This window comes from Vanessa tameamea, chromosome 17, assembly GCF_037043105.1.
Source record: "Vanessa tameamea isolate UH-Manoa-2023 chromosome 17, ilVanTame1 primary haplotype, whole genome shotgun sequence".
Taxonomy (NCBI): Eukaryota; Metazoa; Arthropoda; class Insecta; order Lepidoptera; family Nymphalidae; genus Vanessa; species Vanessa tameamea.
In genome coordinates, this window is record NC_087325.1 from 9,277,421 (window position 1) to 9,303,491 (window position 26,071).

The window sequence follows — 26,071 nt, forward strand, 5'->3', positions numbered from 1 at the left end:
ATCACAGCACCGGGGTTAATTTTATCTAAAGCAAAACTACATTTTCTCTAAATTACTGATTTATATTTCGACAAGTTTGTGTTTTTCACATAACTGAAGCGAAAAATTTTTTTTAGTTAATGGCAGCACTATGTGTCATTCAATTGACATTGTCAGTCCTATTCAAACTGCCAACATTCGGATTCAGAATCCGATTTCGGAAGTACAGTAGAATTACATTTTTGTCCATTGCAGTCAAACTTTTTGGTATCTGCGTAGTCTGCGTTATCGGTAGTGGCGCGGTAATTATTATAATTTGAAAAGTTTTGTTTTTTTTTTCACTTAAAATGAGTGATATTATTACAGCTATAGCTCCAGTTAACATAGCAATGATAAAATATTGGGGAAAGCGTGATGAGAAGTTAATATTACCGTTAAACGATTCCGTTAGTGCTACTTTAGATACAAATGTTATGTGCGCTAAAACTTCTGTATGCGCTCGTCCAGATATCTTAGAAAATGAAATATGGCTAAATGGGATTCAGACTTCGTTTTCCAACCAACGATTACAAAATTGCCTCAATTCAATAAAAGCAATAGCACGCGAGCAACAAAGTGTAAATGAAGAATTATTATCATGGAATGTTCGTATTTGCTCCGTGAACAATTTCCCAACTGCTGCCGGTTTAGCGTCTTCAGCTGCAGGGTATGCTTGTTTAGTAACGGCATTAGCAAGATTATATAAAGTAAAAACTGATGTCAGCAAAATTGCCCGAGTGGGATCTGGCAGTGCCTGCAGAAGTGTGTATGGTGGATTCGTGAGGTGGCATGCAGGTGTTCAAGCCGACGGAAGTGATTCGATAGCGACTCAAATTGCTGATTCCTCACATTGGAAAGAAATGAGAGTTATAATACTTGTAGTAGCCGATACAAAGAAGCATATAAGTTCAGTAAAAGGAATGAGTTGTGCCGTGAAAACATCAGAACTGCTTAAATACAGGGTTCAAGTGTGTGCACCTACAAGAGTGAAACAAATATGTGAAGCTATTAAAGACAAAGATTTCTCCACATTCGCAGAAATAACTATGAAAGACAGTAATCAATTTCATGCCGTGTGCCTTGATTCATACCCACCTTGTGTTTACATGACTGATGTTTCCCATAAAATAGTTGAAGTAATACATAAATATAATGAAATTTGTGGAGCAGTCAAAGTTGCTTACACTTTTGATGCAGGGCCAAATGCATGTTTGTACCTTTTAGAGAAGGATGTTCCCGAAGTCCTTTCTTTGATAAAGCATATATTTCCTACTACTTCTGATGATTTTATCAAAGGTTTAGATGCTCCTACAACACATATAGATTTGGTTAAGGAAATTCCAATGAACCCTCTTGAACCAAATTTACTGAAATACTTAATTTATACAAAACTTGGTAATGGTCCTCAGGTTATTACTGATGAGTCTCATCTTTTAAATGCCCAAGGAAATCTACTTTAAGACAATGAACCACCACTCCAAAATTTTTTTTAAATTATTAGATATCAAGATCATTTTTAAATTTGACAGCCTTCATTAAGAATATAATCTGAATGTTAAACTATGATTTACTATACTTTATTTGTAGCAAATTTTACTTTTCACCTAGACTAAGTTTAATCTATATGAATTATAAATTGTAATGCAATATATATATTGTTTCTATATATAGAAACAATATTGAAATGACATGATTTTGATACATTTTACACAGTAGTTCAAATTTAATTAAAATAATAAAACCTGAAAAAATATTTATAATGTTTTTTAAGTTGCATAAAAGTGATGTCAAGTATTATTTTCTTGTATAGAATTTAGAGGCAATATTGTCCCAAGTGTTCAATCTATATTCATCAATTGATTAAAATCTATGAATTATTTAATACTTAAGTTTGCAAAACACCAGTACTAGGAACCAGTATTCTTGAATGGGTTAGATCTGATTTGTTTTTTATATATCGGTGATGGATTTTGACTTATGTTATGACAATAACTATTATAATTTGAATTGTATCAGTATTATTCATATTTAAATCAAGGTGTAGGTTGAATTTGTATTAACTCGATCCCACTTAACATATCTAAAGGATGGAGTATGAAATAAAGATTTATTAATAAAATAACACAAAGTTTATTTACATAATAAAGGTCAAATATACATAGATTGCAGATACATACCTCTGCATTAAAAAGTACCTTATCAGTAGCTATACATGGAGATCATAATTAAAACACTAGTGTCAGTCAATTCCATTTATTTTTATACTTTTAATTGAGGACAAAAATAAATGAAACCATTCTTATTTAACATCTTATCTCGCAGAGACTGAAACCTGCCAGACTCTTATGATGTTGTCGGAGTAGCCAGCGAAGAGGGTTTGACCATCAGTAGACCATGCCAAGGAAAGACACTGGGGTGGATCCGTCTTGGAGGTCTGTGTCTGGTTAATAATCTCGGGCTTCAACTCCTCAACCATTTCCTTGCTTTCCAGATCCTATAAATAAAAAAAAAGGTTAATTATATGTAAAGTAAAAAAAAATAACTAAAGTAACTTTAACAATAAAGTTTATAACTTACCCAGATCTTAATAGAAGGCCCAAAGGCAGCACAAAGCCAATATCTGTTGGGTGAGAAGCACAGTGCTGTGATTATGTCATTGTGGTCTAAGGTGTGAAGGTGTTTGCCATCATTCAGATCCCAGAGCATAGCTTTCATGTCCTTGCCACCAGATGCACAGAGTGAACCATCAGGAGATACAGTCACTGTGTTCAAATATCCAGAGTGACCCAAGTGGTTGATCTTCAACTTGCAGTTGGTCAAGTGCCATACCTAGAAATTTAAAATGTTCTTAAATGTTTACACTTTTGTTTATTAGAATTGCTGATATATTTAATAAAAATAATTAAGATGACATTTTACCTTCACGGTACGGTCCCAACCAGCAGAAACAATGATAGGGTTAGCATGGTTCGGTGAGAAACGCACACATGAAACCCAGTCAGTGTGGCCATCATCTTGAATAGTATACTTGCACTCTGCAAGGGTGTTCCACAGCTTGATGGTCTTGTCACGTGAACCAGATACAATCTGGCGGTTGTCAACTGAGAATGCCACAGACAGGACATCCTGTACAACATAAGAAAAATTAAATTAGTTTACCATAAGATTTTAAAAGGAAAAAGTTAGTACTATACTCCTTTAACTTGGGTTAGACTATGTGTGTATGGTAAAAAGGATTTTAACAAAAATCAAAGTGCAAAAAAATAAAACTATGAATGATATTGAAGTGCTACAAACTAGATGATTTTCAGTTTTTAAACAACAATTGTATTAATTTACTAAACAGGTATAAGCCAAAATACACATGAAATATACAATATTCTTTTGGATAGTGCATTTCTATTCATACCATGTTACCCATAATCAGTTTCAGAGTTACTTACTGAAACCAATGTCTCATGAAGATCCACCTAAGTCTTCTGCCTCGCAAAGGCACATACACACAATTCAACCTCGCACAGGCACTGTCTTCTGCCTCGCAAAGGCGCTTAAAACTATTATCTTCTGCCGCGCATCGGCACTAATCCTACCAAATTAAGAGTTCTGTCACACCTTAGTATGGTCTTCAAAACGCCTGGTAGTTTTTCCGGCTGCGAGATCCCAGAGACGAAGAGTTTTGTCCCAGGAACCTGACAGAGCGTAGTTGCCGTCACTGGACAGTACCACATCAGAAATGAAGTGGGAGTGTCCATACAGACGCTTCTGCGGTACACCGTAGTTAGTTTCGTCACGAGTCAACTTCCATACAATAAGTGTTTTGTCTGAAAACAATAAATTAAGCTATGACTTCGTTTAGAGAAATGACATATAATGAAATTGATAGTATTGATCAGCCCCATATCCGCTTGCCGCTCAGGTATCGCGTGGCAAAGTTTATATCATCATATTTGTTAAAATATACATAGTCATTCAATAGTATAATCTTAAGTTACAAAAAAAAAGTTTCAATCTCTCAAAATACCTAAGTTATTTATTGGATGATAGACGATTAAGATTTTAAGGTTACAAGTAGCACGCACATATTATACATTAAAAATCCTTACCTCGAGAAGATGACAATATCATGTCCGGATATTTAGGATTGGTGGCAATTTGGGTAACCCACCCATTGTGACCACAAAGAGTCCCTCTAAGTTTTAAGGTCTCAGTCATTTTTAATTTAAGAGAATCAAAGACCCCCTTCGCAACGCACCAAGCTGATGATGAAAGAAGGAAATAGACTCGTTGTTGAAGGATATAACATATGAATGAATGAGTGAATGACAAAGATAACTAAATGGAACAGATAAAAAATGATTGAGAATGACTTGACATACCTCAAAGCTGAATAATTTTTATTAAAAAATTTGTACCTATTACACATAATTTTAATTCTTATTTATATAAGTATAAAATTCCTCAAATATAAATCTAATATAAATTCCATAAATATAAATCTCCGGCAACATATACAGTCTGAAAACAATTTAAAATAATATAATTATAATGTTTGATCAAGCACACAAGTATATAGGATAATATAGTTCATTATTAGTGGTTAAATTTTATCATGGGTTTGTATCTTTTGTTGGTGATTCATAATGTAGAAAAAGGTCTGAATGTGAAATTTTTTACATTTACACATGACATAATACATCAAAACTTGAAAGTAATCTATCAATCTTAAAGAAAGGGGATGTCATTTTATTCCAAAATTAGAATTTTTGAAAAGCTCACATCAAATTAAAATTACAGCCTTTTTCTGCAAGTTCTGTATTAAATGGATTTTATTATAGATAAATCGCAATCACAACAGATGACGAAACCTGTACAGTTTACTGCGGTAAACGTAAGTATAATAAATGAATGTTTTTTAATAGTTTCCAGTGATATATTATTTTATTTAAAAACATTAATTTAAGTCACTGTAATCTTAAAATTTTGAAAATAATTATGTATAATTGGATATTTCTAATATAAAAATGTGATCGATGATCGTGTCCTTGTTGGTCGAATTGATAGCTTATAAGGTAAATCTGATAGCTTATAAAATAATATAAAAATCTTTACGTTCTTGATTCAACCCACACTGGGATAAAATGATTTTTCTGACAATAAATTATCAGAAGCAACGCGTAGTGTCCTCAACTATGTTGATTATTGAATTTAATTGAATGATTAATTATTGAACTATGTTTGTTTATTAGTCTTCCTTAAGAAAAGACGGTTTGACCGAAATTTGCAATCATGAAAATATTATGTAATAAATCTAAACGCAATTATGCAAGCAACCTCTTAAATAATATTTGAATTGTCAATTTACAAGTAAAATAATAACTTGTTACCATTTTTATTGTTTGTGAATACAGACTGCCGAGAAGAATGGTAAAGAAAAATAATAGTTTCTCTTTCCTGACCATTACATTTCATAGTTTATAATATAATAATATATCGATTAATAGTATAATATTTTATTTTGTTGAATGATCTTATTTGTTTGTATTTTTTAAAACAGACTTCAATGAAAGCTATTACGCAATATTTTTTAAACAAAACCGTTCAATTTTAAGATTTTGAATAAAAATGTTGCTAACTATTATAACTGGGTTGCTATCATATTAAGTTACATCAATATTAATTCTTTTTTAGAGGATAATATTCTTGATATAGCATATTGGCTAGGTATAGAAAATTAAATTTAGCTTATTTAACGATAAGTTTCAAAAATATATAAAGTTTTGATGTAATTTACTTTTATTAAAAACACTATGTTTGTGAATGCATCGATATTTGGCATCACGTTGTAATGCCATTGTATTCCGCTTGGGGGACACCGTCGTTCTTTTGAACCAAATTGACGTCACGCAAGTGGTACCTACGCCATTTTGTAAGTGTCTGCCATAGTCAGTATTTCTGGGCACAGTGTAAAATACAAAATTCGCATGGTTTTGTGTACATTTAATAGATAAAAATATCTCAAAACTAAGTTAACGTCTAGTGCGTTAATTCACAGACACAAAGTATGGAGGACAAGGCGTCATTAAAAGAACTGGATCAATGGATAGAACAGCTAAATGAATGCAAGCAATTGACAGAAAACCAAGTGAAAACGTTATGCGATAAGGTAATAATACTTTATATTTACTAATTAATTTATATATTTGTACCTTGAATCATTTGTTTATGTGGTTAGTCAAAAGTTAGGTTGGTATCCACTTATACTTATATCGAATGATTCACGTACATACATAGGCAAGAACGAGATCGCGTATGTAATGTATGGAAACTGACTTTGTCCAACTATTCACTAGCAGGTAGGTAATCGGTTTCTTATTGAGATGGTATAATCAAACATTTTTGATAGGTCCGAAAGTGTTTGTTTGTATCACCACACCCAGGTAGCTACAGTTTTTATTTCATGTCAGTCAAATAGCCTAATTGAATAGGATATTTATAGACGAGTTACGGAAATGATGGTTATAGTTATTATTTCTATGTTGTCTCATTTTATTTTGTAGTTTTTAATTTTAACCAGTATAATGGTTGAGATCTACATGAACTTAAACTTAGATGGTAACATTTTGCCAACAAGCTTCGAAATACAGAAAAAGATATATCTTAACTAATAAGCCTAATATTTACATTAATTTATTTTATTATTTATATTGAAAACAATGTTAATAGTCTTATGTGAATTGTAAGTAGTAGCACATACATACAAAGTACAGTAGAAACAATTTAAAAACATAAAATTTTTGCACTTGTTTTTTTGTAAAATTACATGTTTTTTTACTTTTAAGAAAATACACTGAAACTATATAAAAGATTAAATAAAACAATTAACTATTATAATATTAAGAGTTCAAAATTACTAGGGAGCCCTGTTTTTTGTTCATTACTGAACCAAGTTTTATATAGAATATAACATTAAATACTATATTTTGCATTAACTCCATTTTCATGGACCTTGGTATTATATTTAAATTATAATTTTCTTTTAATGATTCCTTAATTTGATTAAATTGTAAATTAATTAATGTAATTTGTTTAGAGGAGAATTACTTGCTTACGTTATGTAGTAACTTTATCTTGTTAATATTTTACCTTGTATATATTACATTACACCTTATATTGGTAAAATATTTGTGTTTTTACTATTTCCTTGCTCTCTAGGACAAATCTTATTTACATAACATTTTGTTGTATATTAAGGTTGATGTAAATCTAGGAAATTTTTATTGAGGTTATTTTTTGTAGTTAAAATAATAATTACTTAATATTTCTTGTATACAAATCTGTCAACTTGCAAGATGATGTCATTCTTAAAACATATAAAACTTTTGCTTCAGTTGAGACTGTCATATCTGTGTTGGTGTCTCTCATTGTTGGCTAAAAGTTATTTGATTAAAAATTAAAACAGAGAAACAAGTCTTGATTGATTTAAAATATATACTGAATGAAAGATAATGAATTTGATAGTTAGGTAACAGTTTCACATAAATTTAACAAAAATGACTGAAGTTTTTATTTTGTTTTCTGTTATAATAATATAGAAAATCTTTAATAAAAATTGTGGAGAAGACAAAATTAATAAGAGTTTTTTCTGCACATTCTAATTACAATAGATGTTTTGTATTTATGCATCTAATTCATATTTGTTTATCAATTTTATCAATTCTATCTTATTAGAATAGAGTTTAGTTATCTGCAGATATAAACATGGAATTCTATTTCATTCTTCTTTTTGTTTTTATATGTAAATATAATTTGGTACTTTCCAGTTATACTACACTTTTTAAATGTAAAACTATATATATTGAAATAATTTCAAGATAAATATGCTTTATGTCCAAATGAATATGTATTCAAAAGTAGCTTGCTGCAAAGATTTTTTGATCAAAGGATTACATAGATTATGAATAAAAATTAATGTTTATTCATATGCTCTTTGTGTTCTTAAATTGTTCATATGATTGCTAATTAATTTTGGTGAGTTGTTTTGCATATGCTGTATGCCTGTGAAGCTTCTTACCTAAAATAACAACAATGTTAGTTCTATATTTTTGTCATTCAAATATTCTTTCATGTAGACCATCATTCTACTTTTGTGGAGTCAGGAAGGGGGTAGCAATTACATTAAAAATTATTTTGCTAAAACACTAATGTAGTGATTACGCACAATACAAAAAATATTAGGATTTTTTAAAAATATTGAATAGAAATTTCTTATTAACATCCAAGTTTCAAAATTTATGTTATTGGTAAATTTTGGCTAATATTTTCAAAATACATAAAAGGCTAATTGGAGTAGGATTATTTGTTTATATGACCCACTGGATTAACTTATCCGTTGTTAGATTTTATTGTGAGTAATTGTTGTAACCTTTTTCATTCATTGAATTGTAATTACATCATCCTCTGGCTCTGTTTATATTTATAATGAAAATATATATATAAACAGTTTTACCTATAAATGTTACGTAAGGGGTAATTCGTTTAACAAAGCTGCTTCTCATCCTTTTGAATGTTAAATCGATTGTGACAGAAAGAGAGAAAAAGTTTAACTAAACTGCAAAACAATTTTAGCAAGACTGTTAAGCAATTAGTAAAAATATTTTTGCATTCAATGTTCAACTTGTGTGCCCCACGGTTAACATGCATTGAATTTGTATTATACATGGAACAAATATGTGAGTAAATCTTAGTATGTTATAAGTTTAAATAGACTCAATATACTTTGACGAAATAAACATTAGATACCTTGGTAAACATAATCATCCAATTGTTTTTATGTTTGCAACTATTATGTGTAATTAAGATAATTTGGACAAACAGATAGACAAAATAAGAATAATTATATTGGTAGCTTGCAAATATATATATATATAGGCAGTTATTTTAAATTACCAAAAATAACTCCAAATTTTATTTGTTTATGTAATTGTGTGTTACTTCTATTCATACAACTTTCAGGTGTTTTGTTATATGCCTGCCAATTACATAAATAATTTTAACTAATAATCGACTTCCCATAAAATTTAGTTTGAATCCATCCTTTTGTTTGTGTCTAAGTAACAAATTAAGAATGTTTGTATACATAGTAATATTTTTAAAGCGATGTTTAGAAACAGCGGACCTGGTTAGGGACGTACGAGTTTTTTTTTGCGGACATAGCTTCGGGGCATGCTAGTTTATTGTATTAGTCAGTAAAATCGGCCATATAATATGCTTATTGTAATTAAATTTTTAGGTAAATATGATGTTATTACTATTTTTATTACCTGTAATACTATTTCGAGTCACAAAAATCAATATTCTAATAACCGTTTAGCTTGACATCGGTGCGGTTTGACGACGATTTAGTCCACTTTTAAATATAATTATGCATCCGCAATGCCTCGTGTTTTATTATATATATATATATATCAATTACCGTTTTATTATAGGTTTTTTACAAGATGACGTATTTTGTATACTACTAGTATATATACTATTTAAGGCGCTGCGGTTTTTTTTGTAAATAATTTTCAAGTAATTTTTTTTTCTTTTTAATGAACTATTATTTGTACAGAACCTTATATTTGTAATTTGTCTATTGTTAATTTTTGATATATTATACAACTCGTTGAATAATTAAATACTTGTCTATAGGTAAGTCGTATAGTATTAAAAAAAAAAACAAAAAAAGTTCGTATATTTTCAATAATTAACAAAAAAAGTACCCACATAATATTAAATTGAAAAACATAATGAATGAAATACAACTAATTAATAAAATGGTTAAGTTGCTTATTTATTGAAATACTTACATATGTACTAATTAAAAAAATATATTGAAAAGTTGTTTATAATTAAAGAAAGTTTCGTATAAACTTACGCTTAACATAATCGCTGCACAATGTTTAACGACAATAGTCAATATGTAACTTAAACAGTTGTCAAGAATTATTATTTCATTTTTTACATAGTTTATTTCTTATGTATTCTTATAGAAAGTTGGAGAGATAGAACTATTTTGTTAGATAGTTTATTGAGGAAGCCATATAATTTTATTCTACGACCCTAAGTTGAGAACCGTAAACGTAAACGTCAGACAAACGGTATGAAACTGGCATGTATGATTGTATAATCCAAATTTACATCTGATGAAACCGCGGGATACTTTTAGCAAAATATTAAAGTTATTAAACCGGAACCATTGACGTGTTACAAATAAAGCGCACATTCGATCGAGTTTACCTTTAATTTCTAAAAATAATCTTCAATCAAAATATTTTCTAAAGGCATCTAATAAAACTGCTGTGTATGTATGAGTTTACGATGGTATAAATAGAAAGAGATGTTTTTATTTTTTAAAAGTATTAACAATTTTTCGAAAACGAAAATCCTTAACAAATGTTTCAACACTCAAGGAAAAAACTTAAACCTGTATTATTTTAGTTTTGACTATGAAGCCGTTTCTTTGATTGGTGTTATATTTCAACTATTATACATATTTTAAACGAAATGTATGATACTGGACATTATTTTTCAACTTAAAAAAAGTATTCATTCAAATGCAATAAATATTATGCAAGGATTTTCTCTCAAGGTTTTCGAGGTAATTAAGTAAAAATATTAAAAAAAAAACTGCTGTACAAAAGGTGGTTTTGATATTGAAACTTATGATAAAGAAATATTTTTTTTTATTATATGTAATTATTTTAAATAATGGTATTAATAATACACAAACAAATACACGTACAAACACATAACATTAACAGCCCGTAAATTTCCCACTGCTGGGCTAAGGCCTCCTCTCCGTTTGAGGAGACACATGCAGGTTTCCTCTCGATGTTTTCCTTCACTGTCGAGCACGAGATGAATTGTAAACACAAATTTACCACATGAAAATTCAGTGGTGCTTGCCTGGGTTTTAACCCGTAAACATCGGTTAGGAGGCACGCGTTCTAACCACTGGGCCATCTCGGCTCGTAGATACACGCACGCTGTAACACAATTTTCTAAGCAATACAATTGTTATCGCTCCTTAGATTTTAAGATACCATAACATGAGACTAAGTACACTATTATTATCATTACTTTCTAACTAAGTGGAGTAATTTAATAACAATAATTCAATATATCACAATGCAACAATTCTGTTTGTTAAGATGAGTATTGAATGAAAAAAATTTAATATCAAAAACTCCAATATGACTTCAACTAACCTATATCCATCCTCGGGATATCTCTCCCAAGTCAAATAAGATGTCCAATTATTTGCCGAAACCCGTGTTCCGTCCAGACATCTGCCTCCCAACTTTACGCATAATAATAATACGTAGATAGTGTTAATAATATCTCGCCTTTTGACTGGCCTTCCCATATTTGCATTCCGTTTTCCTAATGTTTCGTAAACACTCGAATTCTCATGGTCGTACGCGTGTTAAGCCTTTTCTTTTCAATGTAATGCACTGATTGTTTACGACGTGTTGTGCTTTGAATCATCGTACTTTATTATTTTTCAATTAATTTGGTAGAAATATAACCTTCATTAAATATAAATACATTTTAGATATTCTTTGCAAATATAATATATAAATCGATAAAATTGTGAATCTGAACGTTATTGATACTAATACATTTTAACTAGGTACTTCTTAATACAAATATCTAAAATCAAACATTTATATAATAACTGTTCATAGAATGATAGCGTTGTTGACTGCAATCAAATCAATATTTAACGCTAAAACTAACATTGCCAGTCGATATTTGCAATCAACGGCATCACACTGCATACATCCTTTAAACCTCGCGCACCCTCCTCATCCCCACTCGCCGCCCACAGGCAGCGAGCTTCCCCGTTGAGTGCACTCCCCAGGTTAAGGATCAGCCTGAAAATATACATCTAGGTCATTCTCCACGACCACATACATTTTATAATGTTATCTTTCAAATGAATAAATCTAAAACCTTATTTAGTCTGAAATATTTGTGTTCTTTAGAATTATTTATAACGTTTTTTATAAATTTAACAAGACGTTAATTAGTCAAGATATTTCGTCGAAGATAACGTTTTCACTTCTCGTCTTAAGTCTCGTAACTATTAATTACGCGAGAAAAAGTTCAATTCGACTTATTTTTTTGTATAATTTTGATGTTAAATTAAATTGTATTAATTTTTAAGATACACGTGACATTTTAAAAAGAATTATTTTTTAAATTACGCTTTTTATTATTTTATGGCATCTGTATCAGGGAGGATGTTGCGCGATGCTCCGAGAGAGATAGCAATGCTATTGCCCTTATTATGGTGACTCGTGTTATTAAACCAAATTCATCTTTTCATAAAATAGTATCTGTTTGTTTTGAATTACAATAAAAATATAGTATTATATTTTTGAAATATTTGTGTCATTGTGTTTGTTTTCTCACGTCCGAGAAATCTACGTAACTATATCATAAACATAACAGATTAATATAAACATAAACTAGGAGTTCTGGAGGTCATATATTTAAATGGAATTCGTTTCTCCTTTTATTGTAGTTGTCACCTTGTTCGTCTGATTGTGGTTGTTGTAAAACTAAAAGAAAGATTTATACCTTTTTGTCACGAAGAGTCTAAAATTATATTACTTGCAGTTTGTATTGTTTTTTTTTTATAATAATATAAACCAACCAAAAACCTCCGAATCTTTACAAGTTTTCAGTTGCGTCTTTTATCAACGATTTGATTTCCGTGCTTAACACAGATTAAGAAATTTGAGATTAATTCTTATATTGTTCGCTTTTATCTAATTTATGTTGTTTATTTTTGTTATGAATTGAACAATAATACTTGCAATATCATCCATATTCATTATCTAGGAATCGGGGATTTTTTTTATCACATCTTATCTAATAGACTTGCGTAATGTTTATGTCGTTCAGGAAAATATATCACGAAGACTACCTTAATGAGCGAGCTGGAAGCAAAACCAGTTGCATCTTGATTAGTGCCCTTACACGAGCTCTGGTACCGAACATTGCCTTATTGCGAACGAGAGAGTTGATTTCGGTTTTGATAGGAATAAAAATGCCCCGATCATTTTTACCGCATTATGTCAAAGTAAAGGCCGACGTTTCTAGAAAAGGCGATTTCGTCGTTGATATATTTAAGCTTTGCATTTTAATAATGTTTCTAATGGCGCAACCATACAATGTATTTAAATCGCAGTAATATTAATATTAATTATACGTATGCAAGAATAAAGAGTAGAATTTTATGTTTAATCGCATGTGTTGTTGATATACCTTTGAATTTTAATAAAAATCTAAAATCAAACAAAGTTTATTTAAATGACTTGTGCAACGTTATTAATATTAAATAAGCATCTGCAAGAGTACAGAGTAGTGTCAACCTAGAATAGAATTGTATGTTTAAATGCCTTGTCATGTGTACGTGCTTCAGCTCTCGCTGTAAAATAACAGCCTCTTGGAAGACAGCATTGTTTTTATACAGTTTTAGCGAAATCTTTAATGGATTCCTTTATTCTCGAGCTATTATTACGTAACACAAGATTATAATTATTTTAACAGGTTACGTCGTGGTATAAATTTCCTTTTTAGAAACGGATATACTTTTATGTATATTGGACGGATTGATGCGAATACGAATGTGTGGGCGTCTGCTTGTAATCACCGATAGTTGCCAATGTTCGCTAGTTTCGTGCAAGTTTTCGTTTTTTTTTTGAAACGTACATCAATAGAGTTCTTAATGTTTGCGTCACTGTGGCCACCTGATTGAGCTTGACAAATGCATTTCGTTGCAATACATTTTAGAATGATGACTACATGCACTGATCAAATACGCTGCATTTGATTGCGTCCATTGTGAACGGTCGAAGATACGTAACGGAATTAAGCTATTTTGGAAGGTTCCATGGTATTGCAGGCAAATATCAAGTAGTGCGCATTCGGCGAATACAGGCGAACGTCAGACAGTCGCTTAAGTAATATGTTTTGGTGATATCATTTATGTACATACTTGTGATGTTTTTGAATGCGAGAGTCGTGTCTGTTTGCGGAGAAATAATAAACAATTTCCTATCCCTAACATCTGGCCGCCGGATTGAATACAATTTGTCGTGTAACTGTGCTTACGATTATATGACCGGAATTGTTTTATTTTAAAAAATACATTATTTTTTGTTATTCTAACGCTTCGGTTAAGTTTTGATGACGTTCAATCGGGAAATTAATCATACGCTTTAGCTATTTCTTAGCTTATCAATGTTCGTAATAAACATTAATATCCGTCGATGGCAATCATTTCAATAATGTTTCATGTTAGTTTCATAGCAGTCAATAAAATGATTTAATATATTATGTAACGCTATAATGCTCCGACTGTTCTCTCTTCAGTTTTGTGTATAGCTTCAAAATTAAATTAAACCTACATATTTTATCGCAGTCGATAGATGAATTATGGTCTAACTGACATTTATATTTTCTTTATTTAAATAATAGTATTTATAATTGTAATACATTTACCCTACTATCCGTTATACGTTGCCGTTTGATCCGTAAGTAGCAAGTAAAACGAATCTTTTATTGAATATTATTTTAATTTATTAATATTAATTTTGTACAGATATTAACCGACATTTCACGTATAACGTCTTATGTCCATCATTATTCTGGATTATTTTGCGCTGGACCCATCACTAATCCTTAATCCTGAATTCTAAGCTGAAACTACTAACTAAGCTACGGTATTTCGTCTTCTCTGCACATAAATATGCTTGGAATTTCAATGAGTCCGGTTTCAAATTATTTGTAATACACTATCCGTTCAAGAGTAGTCGTCTATTTTAAAAATATTTTTATATTCTCTTATTGAATAGATTATTTATTTATTTGACAATAAGATGCAGATTTTCACCTTATATATGCAATTTTCCTTACGTTGTTATATTTCACTGCCGGGAACGAGAATTGTAAATACAATTTCGCAATTTTGAACTCGCAATTTTCGATTAAGATTCACGTATTCGAACCAATGAACCATACCTGCTCACACGGCTTGTTTATATATATATGTCATAAGATTGCGATAGATATATATTTAGTAGAAAATTAATAATCGTTGATAAGAATCGGTTTCGTTCAATATCTTCCTAAAGTTTAAGTTGAAAACATTACTAATTAAGCGAAGCAAATCATTTGTCATTATTTTTTTTTTCATATACCAGTCTAAGTAATGTGCATAGTGTATTTTTTGTGAAGGTCATTTATCACTGTTACAAGTTGCAAGGTGAGCGTGAACGATACTTGCTGTTGGTAAAGATTGCTTAGACTATGCAAATAATCTATTCAAAAAAATCAAATGTGTTACATAGCTATTTACTCTTCATGATATTTATTAAATTGTAATTCATTTCAATATACGGCTGTCTATAAACCTAAGATTTGAGATCGCGGTTAATAGTTTCGTCGAAGTTCAAAACGCCATTTTTTCGCAAATCCATAGTGAATATCATAGATTAATCAAGCTCTCGACCAATGATATCGTGTCAATTTGCTGTCAAATGTTGTTTATTTGGCTTTTCTCCTCTTATGGTTGAAATAGAGTATAGTTAACTAAAAGCAAAAATAAATATAATATGCGATAATTATTAAATTTTATTTTATCACTTACATACATAATAGCTAGTACGTATTTAACTATATTATATTTATTAGTCAATAGTTTGTTAGTGTGCTTGTTCCAAACCGCTGCTAGTACTTGTAACTCTAAGCCCAAAGGTCTCCGGTACCTGGAGATAGTTTTCTCAGCAAAGAACGCCTTTGTATACCTTAACTTGCTTGCTTAAAAGTTACATATGATAAAATGTATTGGTTGATCGATACATCTTTACCGAGGTTAGTCTGAAGTAGCACATAGGTTATTTTTTAAACTGGAAATATGTAACTTGCACCTGGACCCCTATACGCGGGTAAAACCGCGGGTAGAAACTTGTAATTAATAAATGTTCGATGTGCTGAAATATAAAGTCACGTAAATAAGTATTGTGAAAATGAATTTACCTTTACAGGCAAAGGAGATTCTAACTAAAGAGTCCAACGTGCAAGAAGTGAAATGTCCGGTCACCGTTTGCGGCGACGTCCACGGTCAGTTCCACGACCTGATGGAGCTGTTCCGCATCGGAGGCCGCTCGCCCGACACCAACTACCTGTTCATGGGCGACTATGTGGACCGCGGTTACTACAGCGTGGAGACGGTCACATTGCTTGTTGCACTTAAGGTAACATTCAATATTTATACAGCCGATTGTGATAAAACTTTGGTTAGTTGTTCTATGTAAGTTCCAAGAATGTTTCTAGCCAAACGCAACAATATTTTTCTTTGTATGTTTATCCTTCAATATAAACGTTCTATAACCTTTATTTATCCGTGGAGAGCCATTGCGGGTAGCTATATAATTTTTACTTGTGACCCCACCGCTTTGGTCCGCATGCATTTGCAGTAATAATATTGATTAATTTGTTCGCGTTGTGTTTTTTATATTAATCCAGTAATCAAACGGTATCAATTGTCATCGGACGAATGGTAGGGAATTTGTTAAAGTTTAAAATTTTAAACGATTATCATTTTTTCAACTTGTATATTATGTTTATGTTATAAAGTTTATGCGATTATTATTACGAGTATGTTCGTCAGTTAACACGTAGCTGTCATTCGAACTAAAGGTCATTGCTATATTTCATATAACCGTTCGTTTATAAACTTAGTTACGGCTACATCGTTGAGCCTACGATACTTAACTGGGTTTAAAAAAAACCGTACTCCGCACGATATTGGACGGGCTCTGTTAGACGACGCAAGACGAACTATTGATCCGGGAGACTCATTTTTTATTTTGAATGAAGATACTTAAAATAATATTATATTATATACTTTAGACAATTATAGCGCGAATTAAAGAACTACTAACGCCATCTATTAACAACAAAACAAAGTTACTATTTTATTAACATAAATAAATATAAATAGTTTCACTACTTGTTTAGATCCTGTCGCGTTCAATCCAACTGAATCCTTTGTATAATATGTATGCGAACATCAGATGCTATTCGTGTTATTGCATTCAATGATATAACGTTATATAATCGACTAAGGGGAGAATCGCAGTAAAGAAAACGTACAACGATTTCGGAGCGGTTTTTTTTATATCGATTTTATTTAAAGCGGTAAATTGTTTAGCAAAGATTCAAATCAAATGAAATTCCGCTGAACTATACAATTTAATACGTATTTCTTAGAAGTCGACCCGATTTTAAGCGTTCTGTTTATTTCACTTGGTCCAATAATGCCCAGATCGTTAGATGTGTTGTGAGTGAGAACGTTTTTTGTTCGTTTTCAATTAACGAATATGTATGAGAAAAAAAAAACAGTTTACTTTGTACTTGACAAAGGTTAAATATATATTATGCTTATTGCGATAGTATTAGTAGTTTTAATTATAGTATTATTGATAAATTATTCTTGTATGTCATAAAAGCAAGTGCATAAGATAGCGGGAACTACTCGCTAGACCGATATAGATTATGAAAAAGTTTTTTTTTTTTTTTAATTTCATATTTGGAAGGTGAGACATCCAACTATTTGGGTCTCATTTTTAGATATAAATTTATATTTTGGCACGTCTTTGAGTTTTGTTTCCCGGTGTTTATTTCTAAATTCGTAGAATGTAGTATGTATATATGTATGTATTATTGTGACTTTTTTTGGCATCACAGTTTACGAGGAAAATTAATGATTGCATTATTATATGTTTGAGTTTTTATTACATTCGATTCAGAAGTGGTTTTTTTTTTTTTTTTCTCTACTTTAATGTGATGAAATTTATCACATTTCATACAATAGCCGATTTAACTGGCTGAGTAGTTAGTAGGTTCGATTCCAGACTTGACAGGCGGCAGATTTGAAATATTATTATTAATTTAATCAACTAGAACATTAATCTAGAATATTGTACGACAGTTCTCTATCTGCGAAGCAGTTTTCTTAAGATTTCCCATTCTCTTTCATTGATTCGTATTGAATTAATTATAAAAATTAGATATATCAATAATGAGTCATGACGTTGCGTGATAATCTTCGAAGTTTTTCTTGGAAAATGTGTACATTTGAATTGAATTATATACGACACATTATTGCATACCACCTGGATTTAAGTTTTCTTTGAATTTGATTTCAGTTTTTATCGCTAGAAAAGATTCCCTTAAATGTCACGTAAATAAACGTACCACTGCAATTCGACTTTCGGTAGTTACTTTAATCGTGCCCAAATATTATTCACTTTTAAACTAAATAAAAAGGTAACGAGTATTATACAATACTAAGGGCTGAAAGTATCAATAGAACATATTCCACTTGAGCTGTCTACTGTGTTTGAGCACAGTATTGGATACGTTGTTTATATCAAACACTTACCTCCAATTTCTGAAACGTCCAACAAAGTATTAACTAATTTGATTTCACTCCGATCTGTCATTGGTTGGCCTATCCTATGACGTAATAGGCAACCAATGAGCGTTCAGCTTAAAACAAAACGAAAACATTTCAGAAACTGGTGGTTAGTTTGTTTGAAATAAATGAAAAGATCTTTTGAGAAATGTATTATAAACAATTTCATTGTTTCTAATATTACATAGACTACGTGAGAGCAAGCTCGCTTTATCAGGTGGTATCTCTGATAAAGTCGGGTCACTGTTTGTATTACATTTATCACGCAGATTATCAACGAGTTGACTTTCACAAATGAACTGAATCACGAATAATATTATTTCTAATTCATATTCTTCGTGAACATAACATATGTTAGTTATTTACATTAATGTTTTTTTTTTTGTTAATGTTAATTTTAGAATTTACAAAATTGTGCCGAAGTGCTGTCACTATATTATTAATCTGAATCGATAAGAAATAATATAGATTATGAGGCCACTAATGTTTATTTATATTTAATTAATTGGAAGTAAATTTATAATACTATTAATTTCACTATTTGTCTATGGAAATTTATGATTCCAAAAACAATTTCCGACGAACAAATTATTATCAGGTCTATTTGTAATTGATATTTTCTATACTCAAACGAATGTTTTGTTTTTTTTTTTTCGGTAGGTAATTAAAAAAAAGAATTCTATATGAATTCTATTTTTAAATTCAATCACGGTTCAATGATCCTTTGTGTATTGCATTCAGAGATTGAGATAGTCAGTACATCCGTTTTAATTTTTGATTTTGAATGAGTTGGTGTTCAAGGTCGTACGTGTGTTGCTAGTGCTAATTCTTGGCGTCGCTAATAACTTTGTCACTGCCTCGTTATTATGAACATATGACACGATTAAGAATTTTAGTACTAAAATAAAATTTTACGATCTTAAAACGTGTTTAAGACGTAAGATATACATTGTATACACTAATTGTATTTACATTTTTTTTATTAATATTCATTAAAGAATTAAAATTCGTTATTCAGTCATGTAATTCAGAAAGAATGAAAGGTGAATTTTGATTGTAAGCGTGATGTCTCGATCCAGTAATTATTGAAACACGAATCACACATAATTTAGATGTTTTTAAATTCCATGATCAAACATGACGGTCCAGTTTCGAATGTATTCTTACGGAACACTTAAAAAATAATTATTTCATAGTTTTAACCGTAACGAATCTCTTGTTCGTATTCTATTGCAATGGATTGTATTCATAGCGACATAAAGAATTGACCACTAATTACAGTACAATACAATTCCAGGTTAGATATCGTGAGAGAATAACAATCCTCCGCGGTAATCACGAATCACGTCAAATCACCCAAGTCTACGGCTTCTACGACGAATGCCTCCGTAAATACGGCAACGCGTCCGTGTGGAAGCACTTCACGGACCTGTTCGACTTCCTGCCCCTCACCGCGTTGGTCGACGGGCAGATATTCTGCCTGCACGGCGGCCTCAGCCCGTCCATAGACACGCTGGATCACATCCGCGCCCTGGACCGCGTGCAGGAGGTGCCGCACGAGGGGCCCATGTGCGACCTGCTCTGGAGTGATCCCGATGACAGGTAGGATTGCCTTGCTAACTCTAATAGTTCCACTGTTGGAAGAATACGAGGGGTATTCTTCCATGATGAAAAATTTTCAGCCTTAGTGTGGTTTGGTGGATACTTTAAAGAAACACGTAATACATACCCAGGATATTTGTATTTCAGAGACGAACTCTTAATTGATTAAAACAATAAAACTTGCGTTTTGTCTTCTCTGACCTCTTAAGTTTTTTGTTCTCGTTCGTATTTATCAACAAGTTTTTACAGTTACATCTTAATGATTATCTATGTACGTATATCCGTCTTTTAAAATGTCAGCAAAATATAGTACGTAATTATTTTAGTATATATTTTAAGAGATCGACTTATAAATAATATATGAATAAATAAATCATAATTCCTAAGTCTCCCACGGATGATTATTTATTTAGAGTTTTAAAGAACTCCTGTAATGAATGTCTATTGCACTTGGGTTATCATCATATAAATTCCGTTAAATTGCTTACACGACTATAGAGGCATTGTTCTTTGTAATCGACTCGCGATAAAACGAAGACAAAACAATATTGACCATGAGCTATTGAAATTTAATAAAGTAAATATATCTAGGTCACTGTTACAGAGATCAATACGAAAGTAAAATCTTATAAACTTAATTAGTACACGAATAATACGAAACGTATATTTCAAAGGTCAATATGAAGTAGTTAAACTAAAATGTCCCCAAAAATGCTACATTAAAAATATACTTGATAAGTTTTATCTCAATACATTAACTTATTTAATCGGAATTGCGATTCGATGGCACAATGCTGGTATCTCTTTGCTATAATGTGTCAGACAGTCATGATTTATGTTTAAAAGTAAAACAGTATATGTTCCTCGCTTGGGCATATGCTAGGTAACTTTCTTTTCTTGAGGTGTGATAGCTATTTGTAATTTTATATTAATATTGTATATTAAGTTTAGTTAGATCCTCAAATGAAATCTGCCAAGGCCTTGTTTTGTTCTGATTTAATTGGAAAATTTGCCACCATTAATATATTTTTTTGTAATATTTAATATTATTTAATTATGAATGAATAATGGAAAAAGTGACCTAGTTTATCCAGAATCTCACAAGCAATTTATGTTTATAGATTTTTAGTTGGTTATCATTATTCAACACATTGATATTTGAGAATATATTGAAATTCATATAAAATCGAGGCAGATTAGTTATTATCTTTGGAGAGGGTAATGATTCATTTCTAATATTATGACAAGGGCATCTAATGGCAGACTCGTGGCTAATTATCGAGCGAGCGATAATTTGCGGAGGCGCTAGACATCCGCTATTTTCTATACATAATATGTATGTACACGATGGCTTAATCTCAAAGTTTTAATCCAATCGATCGATACGCGATGAAAGTATATTGTTGTTAATATTGGATTAGCAGTGGGTATTAGAAAGTTTGCAACAAACAGAATTTTCGACTTAGTTTATCTAATAAATCTGTATATTATGTCCACTGCCTACGGGATTTATTTGTATTACATATTTAATAAACAGAAGATTAAAACGTTTGTTATATTCTAAACCAAGAATTTATATTTTTTCACTGACAATATCAAAGTATATATAATAATACTAAAGAACCAAGTCTGACAATAATCAGAGAAACAAAATTAATATATATTTTTAAATATTTAGTATGTCTTAGTCTTACAATTTTTTAAACCATAATATATCTTAAAAGTATTACATTTCCAGTGTATTTTATATCACATGGTCGAACATGGTGTTCATAATATCCACTCAAGCCAGATAGATGAACATTTGCATTATAATTTTATTGGACTCGAGGATATATAGAATCAAGTAATTAATTATATTGTTAGGTGAAAAAAAGATGTAGCAATCACATAAAATAAATGACAAATCTTCGATAAAGAACCCATCCAATATTAAAGCGATATTTTAATAAGACTGGGTTATACATGTATAAGTATAATTTTCAAATATGTACTCGATAAGTAGTTACTATGAATTTTATAAAATTTTTAATAACTCGTACAGAGGCGGATGGGGTATATCGCCCCGCGGTGCCGGCTACACGTTCGGTCAGGACATATCGGAGACGTTCAACCACAGCAACGGCCTGACGCTCGTGTCGCGCGCGCACCAGCTGGTCATGGAGGGCTACAACTGGTGCCACGACCGCAACGTCGTCACCATATTCTCAGCGCCCAACTACTGCTACAGGTGAACATTAACGTCTTAACAAGCGTACGAGCATAACACTACAAATTAAGGAACTTCACTTTTAAAAATAAATCAGTAGCTCTACTTTTAATTCACTGTAACATTAAGGTTCAAAAGTGCTTGAATAAATAAAGAATATTTTGATTTTGATATGGCCAAATGCTTATTATATTGTTAATATATATTTTAGTAAATTTATTTTAGAATATAAATTTAGAGTATAAATATGTGTTGTGCAATAAAATAATTAATTATTTTTACAGATGTGGTAACCAAGCCGCCATAATGGAATTGGATGATGCGCTTAAGTACTCATTGTAAGTATATTCAACACATATTTAATTATCATATACTCACCTTCACTCTAAGTCGGCCCTAATTGTCTAATTAAGTATTTTTGTCGAATAATTATGAATAAAATCATACAAAATAATTACGAAAATTTATTCTGTACGAATTTTGGAGATAGATAATTATTTTTTCTTTATATTTATAATGTTTTAACTGTTGTAGTTTTTGTATAAACAGTTTTGTTTTGTTTTATGTAAACTTTGACTTTTCCTCCTCCTATCAAATGATTAATAGCGCAAAGTGATGACATATTGTATTTGTTTAAACAAATCAATATGGACTATGAAGTCCTCATACTGTGGATATTGAAAGTTTATGATTTTGCCTTTAATGATTGTATACTATATATGTACGTAGCAACAAGCTTAACATATGTTTGTCCGTCAGCCTGCAGTTCGACCCGGCTCCACGGCGCGGTGAACCGCACGTGACGCGACGGACGCCGGATTACTTCATGTAGGCTGCACGTAAGTATCACATCACATTATTTAATATTTTTACATCGGACTTACGATGCTATCTTTGTAGAATTATGTCAATCATTGGACAATATTTCAACATACTTAAAAATCCTGTTTGTATTGTGATCAATAAAATTAATATTTAAATAATGACATAAATTTATTTTTATCTACTACCTACGTTGCATTTTAGGACTGTTAATGTATATAAAATTAGGTTGCATATAAGCATTCATGACATAGATACCTACTTCCTTTTTTAGCTTAAATTATGATTTTATATTTATGTATGCATAGTCACATTCTCCTATCTAATTTAATTTCAAACATCAAAACGGTACTCGATCTCGATATCTCGACACATAGTATAATTGAGTTGGTACGCAATCCGCAGCGCTGGCGCCCCCGGAGCAGGAGCGTCGAGCGCGCCGGCGGCCGGCCGCGCCGCGCGCCGCCCCCGCCCCCCGCCGCCCGGGCCCGGCCCCGCCCCCCGCCCGCCGCCCGTCGCGCGCCGTCCGCGCCGCCCGCCGCAGCCTGCTGCGCGTCGCGCACTGGCTCGCCGCGATCTGATCCCCCGAGCCGACCCGCGAGCCGACCCGCGAGCCGACCCGCGAGCGCGTATGCGTGTGTTCTTTTCCAACGTGACTATGCAATTGTGCGTGTGGCCGTAGTCGAGCTCGACACGCGAACGATGCACATTGATTTCGAATCGTTGCTATTGCTGACGTTGCGCAAACGCATCATATTGCAGGCATGATTTTGGAAACTGACGCATAATCGTATCGCTCGTGCTGTGGGTTTTGTGTTCTTGACATAATCTATTCGTTTTGTGGTCGCCGCCGACTGATAGATCGACTGAGTCAGGAGATTGAATGTAATCAGTGTTTTTATTCCGTTCAAAATGTCGTTTCAGTATTGAAATGGCAGACGTTTTAGGTTATGTCGAAACCTACAGCATGGTCGATTGTATGAAATGTTTCTGGTATACGTCATTGAATGTTTCTCGATAATTTAACCTAATGCCATGTGAAGTTTGGATGTTGTATAGAATTTTGTTAAGAGCACAATAATAATAAAACAAATAGATATTTATGTATTTGGTTTGTAAATCCAAATTTGTTGAGTAAATATCTCGTTCATGAGAATCTTATCTGTTCATTACGATGTACTTTAGAGTGTCGGTGTATGTAAAAATAAACATGTAGCGTTTACAGTGCGCTTAATATTATCTTTTTGTATAGTAGTCTAGTTTACTATATAAATCATTTTAAGGACCCTACTCTAATGTCGAGCGGTTAAATGGCGGGAACGTGGGCTGTGGCGTGCATTATATATACAAAATTAAAATTATTATGTGATGTTTTTAAAAGTGACGGCGGGCGCCGGGCGCGAATGAATTATAATTCACCGCAATTTTAGGTTCTTGCCCCTTCGACATCGCACAAATTCTCAGCTAACCGATTTCGAACCTTATTGCAACGGACATAACGTTCGACATCGGTGAGCTGCGAGCTTGTCCGATGGTCTCGCCCGCGCTATTTATGCTGGTATGTTCATTATGCGCGGCCGGACGGCGCGACCGGTTCACTGTTGTATGTAACTTACGATGTATCAAAGACACTTAGACCTCATTAAACAGCGTACATTTGCTATACGGTAGTTTTATTTCAACAGAAAGTCACCATCGATTGGCGGGAACGATGAATGGACATACCACCATAAGAACTTTGGTGATCGAACAAATCGAGTGTAGCCGTCTTGGGGTGACCCTCGTATAATTTCTTTTTTTTATATATTACATAAAAAAATTGCCTAGTGAAAGATTTTTTTTATTTTCGTAGATAACATCTATAAAGTTCCATTTTATTGTTTTAAAACGTAATTTTTAAACTAATTATTCTGTTTTTACTTACTTGGACTTGCTTTCCATGAGCAAATAAAATATAGCACAACATACACACTGACGGGCGTACTCGTTGCTATGTATCTTGTGTGGAACAATAGTAAGCATTTAGTTTTATGACAGAACGGTAGAAAATATTTACACAAATTTATAATATATACGCATGACTAAGTCACATAAAAAAGTATTAGAATCCTATAAGACGCGTTAAGAATGCTCTGTGCGTCCGCTCTGTCATAAAATGTTTTGAGATGTGCATTTCGGGGTTGATTTATCGAAATTCTCCTGTTCTTGTGCCACAGTACCTGTATAACATGGAATAAAGTGTTTCACAAGCGTGGAGCTTTAATAGTTTCTTTTTATTATTTTTTCACTTTAATTGTTTTAGGTAGACATGTATATACCTAAAGATCAAGGCATTACATAAATTGTTATTATTTAATAAGCATGAATTTGTTTCACTTCTTCAATGTATTCAATTACACAAACAAAGAAATACTTTGTAGATAATTAAATTTACAATCTTGTATAAATATCTGTAATGCTATTCGAAAGATCTAGACATTTTACTGATATTTTGAAAAAAAAAAAAAAAAACTTTTTTTAATATTGGCTGAATTATCACATGACTTGCTGAAATTTAATACTTAGTTAAATTTAGGCGCATTTTTAATTCAAATAATTAAAATAGGAACAGACAAATATAATTCCATGTATGATTAAGATTTGGGCGATGTTTAAAGCCCCAAGCTTGCAGAGCATGAGATGATTACATTTCCAAATCAGCACTACGATTTTACTGAACGCGTGTGTACTATTAATACAAAGAATTACCCACCAATGACATCGGAAGCCACACGTTTCGTTAAGTATTAAGTATGTAAGTTAGGTTAACAAATAAATCCTAAAAACCACAAAAAAATGTATGTACTCGAGCTCCCTTTGTGTGAAATAAAATAAAAATTTGAACT

The 26,071-nt window shown here is 31.7% G+C and overlaps 3 protein-coding genes across 4 annotated transcripts; 2 read left to right on the forward strand and 1 right to left on the reverse strand.

The window, feature by feature from the left end:
- The first annotated feature begins 188 nt into the window (after positions 1 to 188).
- Positions 189 to 2,434, forward strand: LOC113400493 (diphosphomevalonate decarboxylase). Its single transcript, XM_064217409.1, has one exon. It carries the CDS (start codon positions 327 to 329, stop codon positions 1,476 to 1,478), a length of 1,152 nt encoding a protein of 383 aa, XP_064073479.1. The 5' UTR covers positions 189 to 326; the 3' UTR covers positions 1,479 to 2,434.
- LOC113400224 (small ribosomal subunit protein RACK1) lies at positions 2,256 to 4,346 on the reverse strand. Of its 2 annotated transcripts, XM_026639714.2 has the most exons (5): positions 4,122 to 4,345; positions 3,631 to 3,839; positions 2,938 to 3,144; positions 2,596 to 2,847; positions 2,256 to 2,512 (listed from the first exon to the last, which is right to left on the reverse strand). In XM_026639714.2, the coding sequence occupies exons 1-5, from the start codon at positions 4,228 to 4,230 to the stop codon at positions 2,330 to 2,332; spliced, it is 960 nt and encodes a 319-aa protein (XP_026495499.1). In that variant the 5' UTR covers positions 4,231 to 4,345; the 3' UTR covers positions 2,256 to 2,329. The 2 variants fall into 2 exon arrangements, 1 of the variants encoding a protein (XP_026495499.1); XR_003369047.2 differs by lacking the exon at positions 2,256 to 2,512 and having other exon boundaries at positions 2,675 to 2,847; positions 3,462 to 3,839; positions 4,122 to 4,346.
- A 1,452-nt stretch (positions 4,347 to 5,798) lies between these two features.
- LOC113400225 (serine/threonine-protein phosphatase 2A catalytic subunit beta isoform) lies at positions 5,799 to 25,449 on the forward strand. The gene is made up of 8 exons (XM_026639716.2): positions 5,799 to 5,944; positions 6,071 to 6,181; positions 16,119 to 16,328; positions 19,851 to 20,155; positions 22,200 to 22,385; positions 22,649 to 22,702; positions 23,124 to 23,203; positions 23,592 to 25,449. The coding sequence occupies exons 2-7, from the start codon at positions 6,080 to 6,082 to the stop codon at positions 23,194 to 23,196; spliced, it is 930 nt and encodes a 309-aa protein (XP_026495501.1). The 5' UTR covers positions 5,799 to 5,944; positions 6,071 to 6,079; the 3' UTR covers positions 23,197 to 23,203; positions 23,592 to 25,449.
- The last annotated feature ends 622 nt before the right edge of the window (positions 25,450 to 26,071 follow it).